The 13,897-nt window shown below is 45.1% G+C and overlaps 1 protein-coding gene across 1 annotated transcript in view; it reads right to left on the reverse strand.

Moving 5' to 3' along the window:
• Nucleotides 1-999: 999 nt before the first annotated feature.
• LOC147631092 (alpha/beta-Hydrolases superfamily protein) overlaps nt 1,000-13,897 on the reverse strand; it is a 78,092-nt gene continuing 65,194 nt past the window's right edge. The window contains exon 13 of the mRNA XM_086809426.1: nt 1,000-1,414. Within this exon, the coding sequence (XP_086665552.1) occupies nt 1,256-1,414 (159 nt within the window). The 3' untranslated portion in view covers nt 1,000-1,255. The remainder of the gene's footprint in view (nt 1,415-13,897) is intronic.

The raw sequence follows: 13,897 nt of genomic DNA on the forward strand, positions 1-13,897 counted from the left end.
CACTCTTACACAAGGTTTTGACCACTCGTATATATACTATTACCTTTGATAAATAAAACGATATGCCCTCCATTGGTATATTGGTTGCTTTGATATGATGATTCATGGCATTAATACCTTCTTGATTGGCTTCACCATCATCATGAGTCCTGCTTTGGATGACTTGTAACTCTTTTATGTTCTATCATATTTGACAAAATATGAGAAAGATCAAATATGAAAAAGAAAGAAGGAAATATTAAGCATCTACTATGAGACCAAAGTGATACAATAATGTCCCATCATGGAACGGAAAAATAAAATAGAACAAATCAAAACTATCTCATTGGAGTGATACAAAACCATCCATGGAAATCTCATCATGGAGCACCAGGAGCACGAAATGTGAAACATGAGAGGCGCATTAGCCCTCAATAGATGGTATACCACTCTCCAAAATATCAAGCATGGGGCTAATATGTGTGTGTGGAGAGAGAGAGAGTCAACTAACCATCACAAAATTCAAAAGATCATCATATCCTACAACCATGTAAACTGGGCCAAAATGCAGGTACTAAAAGCATCGTGGAGCTCCATATTCCCACATTTTCAAGAGCAGATTCTTGGCCTAGAATTCTTCTCCTTTCCCAACTACACCCTTTCTGGTACATAGCTTGAACAAAGAATTTCTACAGCTACTTGCGTCAAAATCAAACTCAATTATGAAATATACATATGCTTGCCGCTATACTTTTCTTGTTGCGTTTTCACTGACACCAGTGTAAGTACTATAAGCCATGACCTCTGCATGTAGTAACAGCACCAAGAGAGAACACCCATGGTCTAGATGGCAAAATGCCAATGCTAAGTTTCACATTTTTGTCACCATCATTTGCTATTAGGATATGATTGGCCGTGGCCATAATTTCACCCCTTGCTAACAGCCTTGGCACCAAATAAATAGCACCACAAAGCCTATGGACGCCAACCATACACGGCAAAGACACAAGAGAATTGAAGTGGATACAAGTCAACACACCATGAAATTGAGGTTAATGTATCCGCTAGGGGCAAAAGGAGTTGACATGTCCATTGTCACACGGAGCATTTATTTCGCTAAAAAAGCCTCTCAGAAAAGATTACTTTAGAGTGAGGAGTCTACTTAAACATGTGTCCAATTAAGACATGAATTAATGACAATATATCCCTGCAGTTGCAGGCCTTCTAGAGCAAATAAAACACAAAAGAATGGTGTACAATTTTGTTTGTCTGCAAACTAGAATTCAGAGACTGGCTCAAGTGTTGGCAGCACCTTCATGATAGTCTTGGCACAATAGGCAGCGACCCAACAGGACCCAGCTTCAGTGCAGCAAAAGGCGTGGTCATGCCCTTCTCTTTCTATCTCCACATCCAAGTCAGGCGCTTGCTTGGACACCTGTTGAGCATAAGTTCATTGTTAAGAAGGTAATCCTACAAAGTCTGTGTGTAAAAGAATAAAACCATGTCAGTATCTTTTGAACTCATGAACTTTTAAATGAGGCATTTGTGCTTGTGGAGAGGCTCTTGCACCATTAACAATTACCATCTTGTCACTAGAACTCCCCATTCCATGAATTCTATGCTTGGTTATACAAGTGGATCCATGAATTCTGAGTCTGCAGGATGCAGCTAGTCTTTGAGAGGTCACGAGACATGTCCCTTGAGAGTGGGCTCAATCAAAGTGCTCATTAGGTGGTGGTCCCTCAGACAACGTTGGTCATACCCTCCAAAGAAGCAAGCAAGTGTGGTTTTCCAAGAGATGCTCCCCATGTCTACAAAAATCATGCACATAGAGAGCCAGACCTCTCTGGTCATCATACTCAATAATTCTCCACAAAGGATAAACCCCTCTCTCATAGTTGTCAGGTACAATACCGTACGGGAAAATACGGTACGATATAATTTTTTTTCTTATCGTACGATAACATAAGGTGTTTTAAAAAAATACTTATAAACTTAGGTGTTTCCAATTTCGAGATATGGAGTATTCTAAAAAGGAGGGAAGCATCATAGTACAGAGGAAGCTCAAACAGTCATAGACAAGCAAAAACAACACCATTACCCACCAAAAGAATTATTTTTTTAAGAATATATATATATATATATATATATATATATATATATATATATATATATATATATATATATATATATAACCCATACAAGTCTGTACGTTATCGTACCATACGGTATGATGTCGTGCGTCGTACAAAAACAACTATGCCCTCTCTGAATAGAGAGTGATGGTGCTCTCAATTCTCATAGTATCATGAACAATGGAGAACAGCATGTTCCTTTTTTTTCACCTTGTGTGTATAACATAACATGCATATCTGGAGCTCCCTGCACTCCCCGTGTCAGGTTTTTAAAAAAAATAAAAACAATAGAAAGGAGACTTCTATTATGTATGAAAAATATTACAAAATGGAGATTTCACACCAAGCAAGGTGGAAATCTCAACCAATCAGGAGCCATGTGCTGCCAATAGGGTCCCGAATGAGAGGATGTGAAAAAGATACCAATGTCCCACTCTCATAAACTGGGCACACTTTCTCTCCGTAGCCCTTGAAGATCCCTGGATTCTGGCCCAAGTAGCCATAATGGTGTGAATAATATCACTCCAAATCCTGCAAAGACACTGAGAAACAAGAACGGGAGTACCCTCAATGGCCTCAATGCATCTAGCCTTCCAGATATTCCAGGCTGAGATGCTAGCAATAATCTCCCAAGAACTATCTAACCTCTGTGCCGGAGGGACAAAGTGAAAAAGTGGCAAATCCTGAAGACAACACTGCCGAGCAACTCCTTGCCTAACCATAATGGCCAAGCTCCTGTCAATCCCCTCGAACCTCAGCTGAGGCCTAGACTGTGTCAACCAAATGATAGAACCAAAAGAAATGATAGCATCCCTCTTAATCCTACCAAAGAGGTGTGCAATCACAGACCAAACCCTTTGTGCTTGAATCCACGTCTTATGGATGTAAAACTGCCAAATGTCATCTCTGATACCTCTATTCCTCTCTTGTTTGGTTAGTATGGCTGCCTCTGACTGTCTATATTGAAAAGGTGGCAATGCCTTCATAAAGAATCCACGAGATGTAATCCAACATGTGGTCCATGCATACAGACACTCAACAATCCCCTGTCAGGTAGAATCCACGTCCTATGAATGTGAAACTCCCAAATGTCATCTCCGATACCTCTATTCCTCTCTCATTTGGTCGGTATGGCTGCCTCTGACTGTCCATATTGAAAAGGTGGCAATGCATCCATAAAAAATCCATGAGATGTAGTCCACCATGTGGTCCGTGCATACAGACACTCAACAATCCCCTGGGCAGCTAATTGCATAGAGGAAGATAAGGCCATCCATGGTATGCTATTTCCACCTTGGATTCTCTCTCCATGTCAAGTCTCCTTTGAATTTATGTAACCAACTGAAATGATGCTTCTCAATACTTCCCCAATCCTCTGACCTGTGGAAAAAGCCCCATACATCACCATTGGGGTTACTAAGGTGTCAAAGAGACATCCCTTACTACTAGATTCCTCAAAGTGCGTTCGAAAGCACAGTCTCTCGAGAAGGGCTAGAGTTGTGTAGCCTCTCATCAATTTAGCCTGGCCTACTGGACTCTTGGTGAAAATTGGGTGGGAGAAGGTGTCTCCCAAGTATACATAGGATGTGACAATATCCACGGGGTCTCCCAGGTGAACCAATGCTTGGACGCTACTGAGTGAGGTTCTAAAGATCCTCACATTGGTCTTCCCAAGGTTGAACGTGAGGTCCCACTGCTCACAAAAGGTGTGCAAGCCATCCAAGTGCCTCTGTAGTCACTAAGCACTAAATCATTTGCATATAATAGGAGGTGGATCAAGGTGCCTGCTCGAGGAGAACATGTGACACTTAGTCTGTCAGTGTGTCAGAGATCTCATCAATGTAGAGCCCAAATTAAGTCAGGGAGAGAGGGAAACCCTATTTCACCCAAATCGTGCTAGAGATCTCCTGTGACGTGGCTCCTGGAGCTCTAACCCAACCAGTAATTAACTCATACTAGGCGGAGTGTGGGTACCCTCGATGACCTCCCTGCAGCTAGCACGCCAGATGTGCCAGGCTGCTTGGTGGCCCAAGCGACAGTACCCCAAGTGATGATCCGGGTCGATGCCCTGTCCATAGCGAAAGCCTTCGGGCAATCCCAAAGGCAATGTTGCTGAGACTCCTGGGGGTGGCCGCACCTTAGGGAAGCTGCTCACCGACCTCCAACTACCAGCCAAGTATTGACCGCCAAACTCCTGTGTGCCATCAGCCAAAGAAAGAGAGTGATCTTCCTCGGCCGGAAGCTATCCCAAAGCCACTTCCAGAAATCTGAAAGGAAGCGTTGTGATAGGCCCTGAGACTGCCAGTGTGCTGTTGCTGCCGGAGTGTCATCTATCTCAAGCATCTAGATCCTGCGGCCAAGCCGAGCTTTATATGCAAAGAAGGGGGCATCTAGAGTCTCCTCTCGATTTGCGGGATCATGCCAAGTCCACTCTCCCCAGTCCCAATGTAGCCAGGTGAGAGGTCGCTCGGCAATCCCAGATCCGTTTCCGTTTCCGATAGCCTCGTCATTCTTGTTCCGTTTCCTGTTTCATGTGACTATGCCAAGAGGAAATCCTTCCGGGACTCACCACCGGGTAGGAGTCCTTTGACAATCAACTTGCCCAGCAGGGCACGGCTCTATATACCGGGATCGATGAGGTCAAGCCCCCTCTGCTACGTGGCTGAATGATCACTCTACATGTCACCTTGGCCCTGGCTGGCCTCCCATCACTTCCGGCCCACAAGAAGTTCCAGAACAAATGCTATACATATCCAATACATGTCCGAGAAAAGGCCCAACACGAAGTGATGTACCACATGGTGGCAAGCAGTACCTGGTTCGCCACCACCAATCTGCCTGCTAAGGATAACCTCGCCGAGCTCCAATATAAAAGCTTCTTCCGAATACTCAAAAGAAGCAGAGCGAGTTGCTGCTCATGAGAGATATCAATGCCAACCTGGCAACCGAGGTAGTGGACTGGAGTGCCCCTCGGGATCCACTGGAAAGCCTCAACTCGTCGCCAAGTTGGGGCAGGTAGCAACCCTACCCAAAAACCACACGACTTGTGCCAGTTGATCTGCGCTCCTGATGCACGACAGAAAATCTTGATCGCCTCCGTGAATCTCTAGAGATTCCCAACATCTCCTGCAAGATAGGCCGCTATGTCGTCTGCAAACTCTGAGTCCAGTAGCACTTCTTGCGTGTGGAGGGGAAGACACAATCCCTGAAGTCTGGTCTCCTGGACAGAGAGAAAACTACTCATGGCCTCGGCAACAAATAGGAAGAGGTACGGTGCCAGAGGACAGCCCTGTCGAGCTAAGCGGGAAACGGAGAAGGGACAAAATAACTGGGGCATGATCTAAGAAAGTAGTGCCTTCCAGAATACCAACCATGCCTCCACGGCTGCGAGCCACTTGAGCCAAATAGATGGAAGAATAAATGAGAGAGAGAGAGAGAGACGACACAGCATAGACCCGGAACGGCCGAGCCCCTTCATAGGAATATGAATTATTCCTCCAGAATTTTACAAGTGTATGGGCTGATTTGAATCAGCATGGTACCGCCTTCAAACAAGATAGAAAACAAAGCCTTTGGAATCTCCTAGTTTGTATGTGGTGGCCTACGACACACACACAAGTGTTGGAGAAACTCACCCGTCTGTGTGCCACCCCAATGGCCTACCAATGGGTCACACAACCGGTTATCTTCTCTTGTGGCAAGGATGCTCACAAGAGTGAAGTCCTTTGATGAAGAAAATCAACAAGCTCTTCTTCAACTCTTCAAAGCCTCTTCTTGAGTAGCACCTCCGTCTTCACATGATAGCCTTCTCTCTTGAAAAATGGTTCTCTACACTTGGTAGAGAAAAAGCTAGTCTTCTTGCCTTCCTGCTCTCAAAAATGCACAAGTTTACATGAACTCTCCTCTTCCAAAATGAAGGGAATCACCTCCTTTTATAGGTGAATTCCTTTCTAAAAAGCTTTCTTAGTTCAAAATAGAAAAAGATTACACATGTTAGGTTGCATGGGAAACTTACACATGTTTTAGTTTGCATGGGAAACTTTTACACATGTTTTAGTTTTGCATGGGAAACTTTCCTTTGTCAATAAATAGAAAGAGTTAGTTCTCTTTCCCTCTTTGAAAAATAGAAAGAGATGCTTATAACTCAAGTTCTAAAACGAATTTGCATGTGCAACTGAAGAGACAGTTGCTGAGATAGCTTGGGCGAGTCGTTATGTCACCTCAAAAAATTATATATATATATATATATATATATATTAAAAAAATAAAAAAATTTACCCGATGGGGTTTTCAACCGTTCTGATTCCGATTCCAGCCTCTGTTTTCCCAAAAGATGAAGGGAAAGGCCTCAAAATCGACCTCCAACTTAAAAGGTACATATCTTGTAAAACTATCAAAATTGAAAGTAGTTTAAGTAAGAAACATACTTATCCTCCTGCAAAATACAAGTCGCTAGATCAGCAACCAGTATTATGCACAAGTTCGATACTTTAAGATGAATGCCTAAATGTCCAAGCATTCTCAAAATCAGTATCCAATGCAAGATCTTTAAACAACTTATTGTGCATGTGCCTAAGGTAAGTACCATCCGTTCCATCCACTTGTATCCATCTATACGCTCTCCCATAATGGTAAGAGTGCATAGTCCATCATGCTTATGAAGCATGTCCAATCATGCTTCCCCACTTCGGGATGGAAGCATGTCCATTCATGCATGCAATATTATGCTCTCCTATTTCGGAATAGAAGCTTATCCAATCATGGTTCCTTAGAAAAGAACACATGTCCAATCATGAAGTCTGCCATGCTAGGTCAAACAACATGTCCAAGTTTTATTAACTTCAAAATTCTTGATACAAAATTTCCTGTAAGCTGATTAGGGTTTTGGATTGGGGATTTCTCAAAAATACAGGCGGGTGACAGACTCCCAAGGCTACGCCCAAACTCTGGGAGATGCCAAGGGTCTTGTTCCCTAAGAATAAATATCAATCCTCCCAGGCAGAGTACTCTGCTCCTGAGACTATGGCCATGCCACCTCCAAGTTTGTCCTTTGTTGCCTCTATCATATTGAAGTCACCACCCATGCACCAAAAATCAGCCTGGGGCAGGGCATGTCGTATAGTGCTCCAAAATATAGCTGGACCTGCAGCAGCATTCAAGGCATAAATGTTAAGAGGAAACCAACGCTATCCTCACCAATCAGAATGGTAACCCACTGAGCATGTCCTGGAACTGTGACTCCTGATCCTGTCACAGACGGCAGAAGCAGCTCAGTGATAGAGAGAGACACTCCTCCCTGTGTCCCTAGAGGGCCGAAGGATGGAGATCAAACAGTATGACTCCTGCCTGTTAAAATCTTCCCAGTATTTCCCAATGTATTCTCAATGGTACCAGGATCCAATGGCACCAGAATACAAAAATACCTCTACCTCAAAAAGTGTATGCATACATGCACAAACAGAGTTCGATCCATATTTCCATGAACCAAACCAACTCTAGGACTGCTCGCAAGACTTATGCCCTCCATAGAGTTATCCATAGTTGCAGTTATAGTTCAAGGTGCGCACGACTGTGAACCATACCCAACTTTTCCATCATCTCATGTGTCTAGAACACAAAATCATAGAAGTCCCATAAGCAGATGTACTGTCAGCCTCAGTACCTTCGGGTGAATACAAAGATGTCACCAAGCGACTCCTAGATAACAAATGAGCCTGTCTGTAAACAAGGGAGCGGAGGTGCTACCCCCCTCTTGAGCATCAGGCAATGCTCCAGACCTATGCTCTGCTGAACCTGAATGAGCCGTAACAAGAGTCGACTCCAACTCAAAGGCATCAAGATAAAGCTGCAACTCCTGAGGTGAATCTGCTAAGTCACCCTCCTCCATCCACTTCGCATCCATCAGTGAACCTCCTCCATCCACTTCGTATCCATCAGTGAACGGCGCTTGAACTTCACAGGATAGCGACGGGAAACCGTACCCTGTACCTTTCTTTCCTTATGTGCCAGTATATGCTCAGGAATAAGAACCTCGTCAAGTTCCTCCACTTCCATCTGAGCCTCATCTGATACATCCTCAGGCACCCAAACCTGCTTGCACTCCACCCAAGTGATAAGCACAAGTCCTCGATGAAGCATAGTAGATCACCACTACTAAACATAGAAAGAAACTGTCTTCCGAACCCATGAAGCCTCCGTGAAGATACCACTGGTGACAAACTGTCGAAAGCCATAGCCTTCAACGCATCTCCTGCACCATAACACTTCAACTGCTTCTTGTTCCTGGCCGACTACTTCTTGTCCTTGGTGTCTTCTCTCCTGAGCTTCATCATCAACTCTTGCTCTTCACCTCATACAGGCAAAGACACAAAATCCTGTACTGTGTCCTGCACTTCCTTTTCACTTTCCTCATGTTGAAGCTTTTGATGTGACTCTCATGAGACAACCACGAGCTCGCCCCCTTAGGAAAGTTGGCGATTGTCCCGACCAAAGCAACCACGGACTCGCCTCCTTGAGAAAGTCGACGATGTGTCCCGGCAACGGAACCTTGAAAACCGGCCTTCAGAAAACGAAGGGCGGTGGAAACAAACACTCGCACATAAAACACTTCAACACCATTGAGGACCTAGAAAAGGAAAACAAACAGGGGGAGCTAGAGTGCTCCTGCAAATAGTACACGGACACCGATTGGCCCCAAATCGCAGTGGCGCCCCTTGCGGTATTTCTTTAATTGATTATAAGAGCTTTGATTACAATATAAGGCTGGGAACTCAGCCGTCGCAGTAGAACCCTTGAAGCCTGCAAAGAACCTACATCTGGCTTCTTGTCCACTCGGCATCCACAAACAAGTCCAGCCATTGTTCACATCGAAAGACTCTCACACATTGAGTCTGCATACAGAAGCTTTCTCCCATGATCAAGGCTGCCACAACCATCCATAGCCTCTCACACTATGAACAGCATCACACCCTGACACATCCAGTGCTTCTGCATCACAACACAGACTCCCAAACTGTCTCTCAAAAGAGAACTCGCATCACAGCACAGCATACAATACAGTTGACACACCTGTACAAACCCTCTCTACCTTCCAAGGGTACTATCCATCTCTGTCATGGATTCCCTGTCCCCTGTCTAATCAGTAGCAAGGCTGTACCAAGCATGTGTCCATTCCTGTACCTTCTGCCTGCATGTGACCTATCTCCTGGAGAAACCCACAAACATGTTTCCTCGCCAACAACGGCATACATCTAGTTACCTATTCCCTCATGAAACATCTGGCAACATAGAGATGCCCATATATGTAGGTCCCACTGTTCCTTTCCAGCAGGAAGAAAACAATCTGCTCCATGAGCACGCAGCCATGCGAACTTGCATCACTCCCATGCCAAGAAACATAACCACAAGACCTATACTTGCAGTCAAAAACCCAAGCACATAGCTGAATTTGCAGCCAAACAAAAACAGCCCATAAACTGTCCCAAAACAGTCCTGAATCCAAAGCAAAGAGAAGCTGAAAGTTCCATCAGTTGAACGCCATCATCATGATGTCTATGTTCATGAATATCCAGCCCTTGTCCACCTTTGTGTCCAGAGAAACCAACCCTTGTCTACTCTTCAGCAGAGGGAGAGAGAGAGAGAGAGAAAAAGAGAAACTCTCATGCCCTGTACAGTCCAGCACCTCTGCAGTCCATCCATGTGGAGTCCATGCAGACAGTCTCTTTGCGCCAGCTTTTCACCAGGAAAGGGAAGAGATCTACGCTCTATTCAGCCCCTGCCCGACTATCTTCTCCTCCACGCAGCCCACCTGAACCTGCAGTCCAGCCCATCAGTTGAACGCCATCATCATGATGTCTATGTTCATGAATATCCAGCCCTTGTCCACCTTTGTGTCCAGAGATCTCTTTGCGCCAGCTTTTCACCAGGAAAGGGAAGAGATCTACGCTCTATTCAGCCCCTGCCCGACTATCTTCTCCTCCACGCAGCCCACCTGAACCTGCAGTCCAGCCCACAAGCAGTCTACTGTACCAGCAGTCATACAGTATGGTACCTGCTGTCGTACTTGCCTGCGCTGCCTGTACCAGCAACCTGTACACGCCTGTACATGCACAACCAAATCTGCCACGTGGACTGTACCTGCACAGCAGCCGTACACTGTACCTGCACAGGCCCTTCCATGCGCAGCCAACATGCATCTTCAGGCGACCAGCCCTCCTCAGCGAAAAAGCACACACTACCTCCAGAAAGATGGAAGCCCATGTGTGGATAACCCCATGTGTGAAAGGGGGCAAAGAGATTTTAGCTTAAAAGGTTTAAAAACCTTTAAAAATTATTAAAAAGCCCTTCATTAAAGAAAACGTGGCCCATAAGCTATTTTGGGGCCACGTGTGAGCTTTTTGGTGAAAGAGGGGCCAGAAAAAGGAGGAGGCGCCTATCTCCACTCCCACCTGATGCCATTCACACTGTCCACCATGTCCCCGTGCACATCTGCATCTTGTCCAGAGAAAAACACAGGGTCGTGACAGTGTGTGTGTGTGTGTGTGTGTGTGTGTGTGTGTGTGTGTGTGTGTGTGTGTGTAGTGTGTGAGAGTGTGTGTGCGAGTAGGAGAGCCCGCCATCGCCGACCCTGTTCAGACCCTACTTTAGGGTTCGCGACCCTCGACTGTGCAGCCCGCAACTCCTTGCTCCAGTTCGCTGCCCCCTGTTCGACCCTGATCAAGGTTTTGTGGCCTCGACTGCTCAGCCGGGACCTCTTGCTTGTACTCGTCACCCTGGTTTGGGGTTTCTGCCAACACATTGTTGACCAGGATTTCTGTAACACAGACCGTAACCGTCTTTTCATCAGCGCGACCGCTCTGTGCGCGTGGTGTGTGAGCCTTTTCCCTCTCTTCTGCGTGTCAGTGAGTGTGTGTGTGTGTGTGTGAGAGAGAGAGAGAGTCTCTGCCGCCTTCCTGCACCTTTTCTGCATTACTGTTTCTATTCCACTTTCCTTCTTGTCTTCGTAACCTCACAGCCTCCTTCTGTCAATATCAGCCTTTTTCCTTTTCACAGCCTTTCCCTATCCGTGGTTCTATCAATGGCTTCAGCTTTAGATGTTTGTACATATGCCCGAAAAGAAAGATCTGCAGATGCTAAGAGCCGCATATCAGAGCCGGCCTTACAAGATGATGCATTTACGTTGGAAGCTCAGTATGTGTTTGATACCCTTAAGGATGACTTTCAGCGGTCACGACAGGAATGGGGCAAACCGATTCCAGAGGTCACCTACAAATTGAAGTTGCCGTCCCTGATAAACCCTCTCAGAAAGTTGTCTCAAACTGCGGTTATAGTATTCTTTCCAGGAAGAATCCCTGCGGCGGCCAGCGATGTCGCGCAGTGGATTAAGTCCATCCTTGGAGGATGCTTTGTAGAGGGAGTGTATTTTGCTTCCAGAGGCTTTTATGAGGTGCATTTATCAGATGCTTCATGCAAGCAGAGGCTTCTGGAGTTCTCTCCTCTGTTTTATGGGAGACAAATGGTACATGCTATGTCCTGGTCCCCAAACAAGGACTATCAAAGCCTTATACGGCATCACTGCCCTATATGGGTTGAGGTTGCAAACTTCCCGGACTATATGCGTGAAGAGTTGCCTGGCCTGGCTGCTTCCTTGGGACAGGTCATTTGTCCACCACGCTCCATGGGAAACCGTAACAGGTTCTGCATTCTCTAGGACACTGACATACCTACCCCTCCTTCTATTGCGGTGGAAGTTAAGGGAGTGCAATTGGGCAAAAAGTATTTTGAATTGAAGTGGGGTGTGTTTGCAGGTGCTTGTTTTGCCTGTCACAGGTTTGGGCATCTAGCCTCTAAATGCCCAATGGTTCTCCATCAGCCCCCCCCCCCAAATGCCTTGCCACCCCAGACACGGGAAAGAATGAGAATTTGCAAGTCAAGACAGCAAATACAAATGGAGCAAAGAATGCAAAATCAGTCAATCAGGTGCCCGCACTTGCAGGAAAAGGAAAAGATAAAGGGAAAGAGAAGATGAAGGAAACTGTGGCGATTGATCAGGACGATTTTAAACAACCCAAGAAGGTGGTTGTATTGAAGCAACGCCCCCTTCAATCTCGTCAATGGGATGCTTCTTCTCCCTCACCAGGACAAACTTCTACTTCAGCCTCTGCTCCTATCCTTCAAAATTGGGTGGGCGTACTGAAGAAGGGCATTCCCATATGTGATTCAGAAGAAGAGGAAAATGCTATGTCTTTCATGGGCAATGAAGGCATGCAGCCTATGCAGGCAGAGGCCTAGCCTCTCTGATGTCTGGTTCTTATCCTCACACTCTGCTGTACATATCTTTTCATGCTTCAAACACTTAAGTGCTTTACATACAATGTACAGAGCCTCTGCAATGTCTCAAAGTGGAGGCTATTATGGATTTATGTACATAAAATGCAACCAGATATTGTTTGTTTGCAAGAGCATAATCAACACTCCATGGCTGGACAACATGGTTTTTTGCACGGCTATGATATATATTATGCTGGTACTGCTACCTATTCAGGTGTATGCATACTGGTTAGACATGAGTTGCAGCCTCAGTGGCCTTCAATGACAATAGTGGCAGATGGATAGTAATACAATGCAATGTTAATGGTGATATTTTTGAGTTTGCATCAGTCTATGCCTCCCAGATCTCTGCCATGAGGGCTTCTTTGTGGGATTCTTTATGCAGATATCCATGGAGATCCAATGCATTCATCTGTGGGGATTTTAATAATTCCCCTCTGCCTAGAGATAATACCACTTCACGATCTCATATGTTATCATTGGAAAGGCACAAATGGGATGACATGCTTCTTTCTGTGCAGGCTGAAGATTTATGGGTACTTCTCCAAGGGTCAGTCCTTGGATATACTTTTCATCATAATGCACTTACTACGTACTGGGCAAGGCTTGACAGATGGTATTTGTTTTATCCACAACAATTTGCAGATTTTAGCTCTCATCTCCTTATAGATTTCTCATTGGGCTTGTCAGATCATGCTCCATTGTGGATGAATTTGCAGCTTGGCATGCCTCTAGATGATTTGCCATTTCTCTCCGGTAGATTATTGCATGTTAATCGGGCTTATTTCCAACATCACAACTTTCAGCAAATGATCAGATTTACCATTCATCCTTTGCCAGTTCATGCCCAGGAGGACATGAATTATGCTTGGGACAGCTTCGTCTCTCGTATTCAGAATGTCATTAGGGAGTATGGCAAATGGCATATGACAAAATGGAGGAATGAGGTTAACTGGGCAAAAAGGACAGCACAACTTTTGACTGAATTTTCTCAGTCGAGGCCACTCTCTGATTCAGAAAAGGATTCCCTTTCACATGCACAATTTAAACTTACTGTTAATGATCAGAGGAAATTGCACAAATGGCAAATTAGGGCAAGAATGAAGCCCCTCATGGATAAAGGCTGCTCTTCAAAATCCTTTCTCCAGGGCTTGCACGCTACTCGAAATAAAAATTCATGTCTAAGGGTTAGGAAACTAGATGGCTCTTGGACTCACTCTTTCTCTGATCTCCAAGACGAATGCCACAATTATTTCCAGAAATTGTTTTCTGCTCCTGGTTCCCCATCAAATCAAGTGACTGATGCCAGGACCGAATTTCTTCAATATGTTTTTGGAATAGTTGAAATGGATGATGCTCTTACCTTGGAGAGGCCTTTTACTGACACAGAACTTGATAATGCGTTGTTCCACCTCAGCAAATACAAGTCCCCTGGTTGGGATGGCCTTACAGTG

This window comes from Cibotium barometz, chromosome 15 (assembly GCF_041138505.1).
Source record: "Cibotium barometz isolate CiBa-2024 chromosome 15, ASM4113850v1, whole genome shotgun sequence".
In the NCBI taxonomy this organism is placed as follows: Eukaryota; Viridiplantae; Streptophyta; class Polypodiopsida; order Cyatheales; family Cibotiaceae; genus Cibotium; species Cibotium barometz.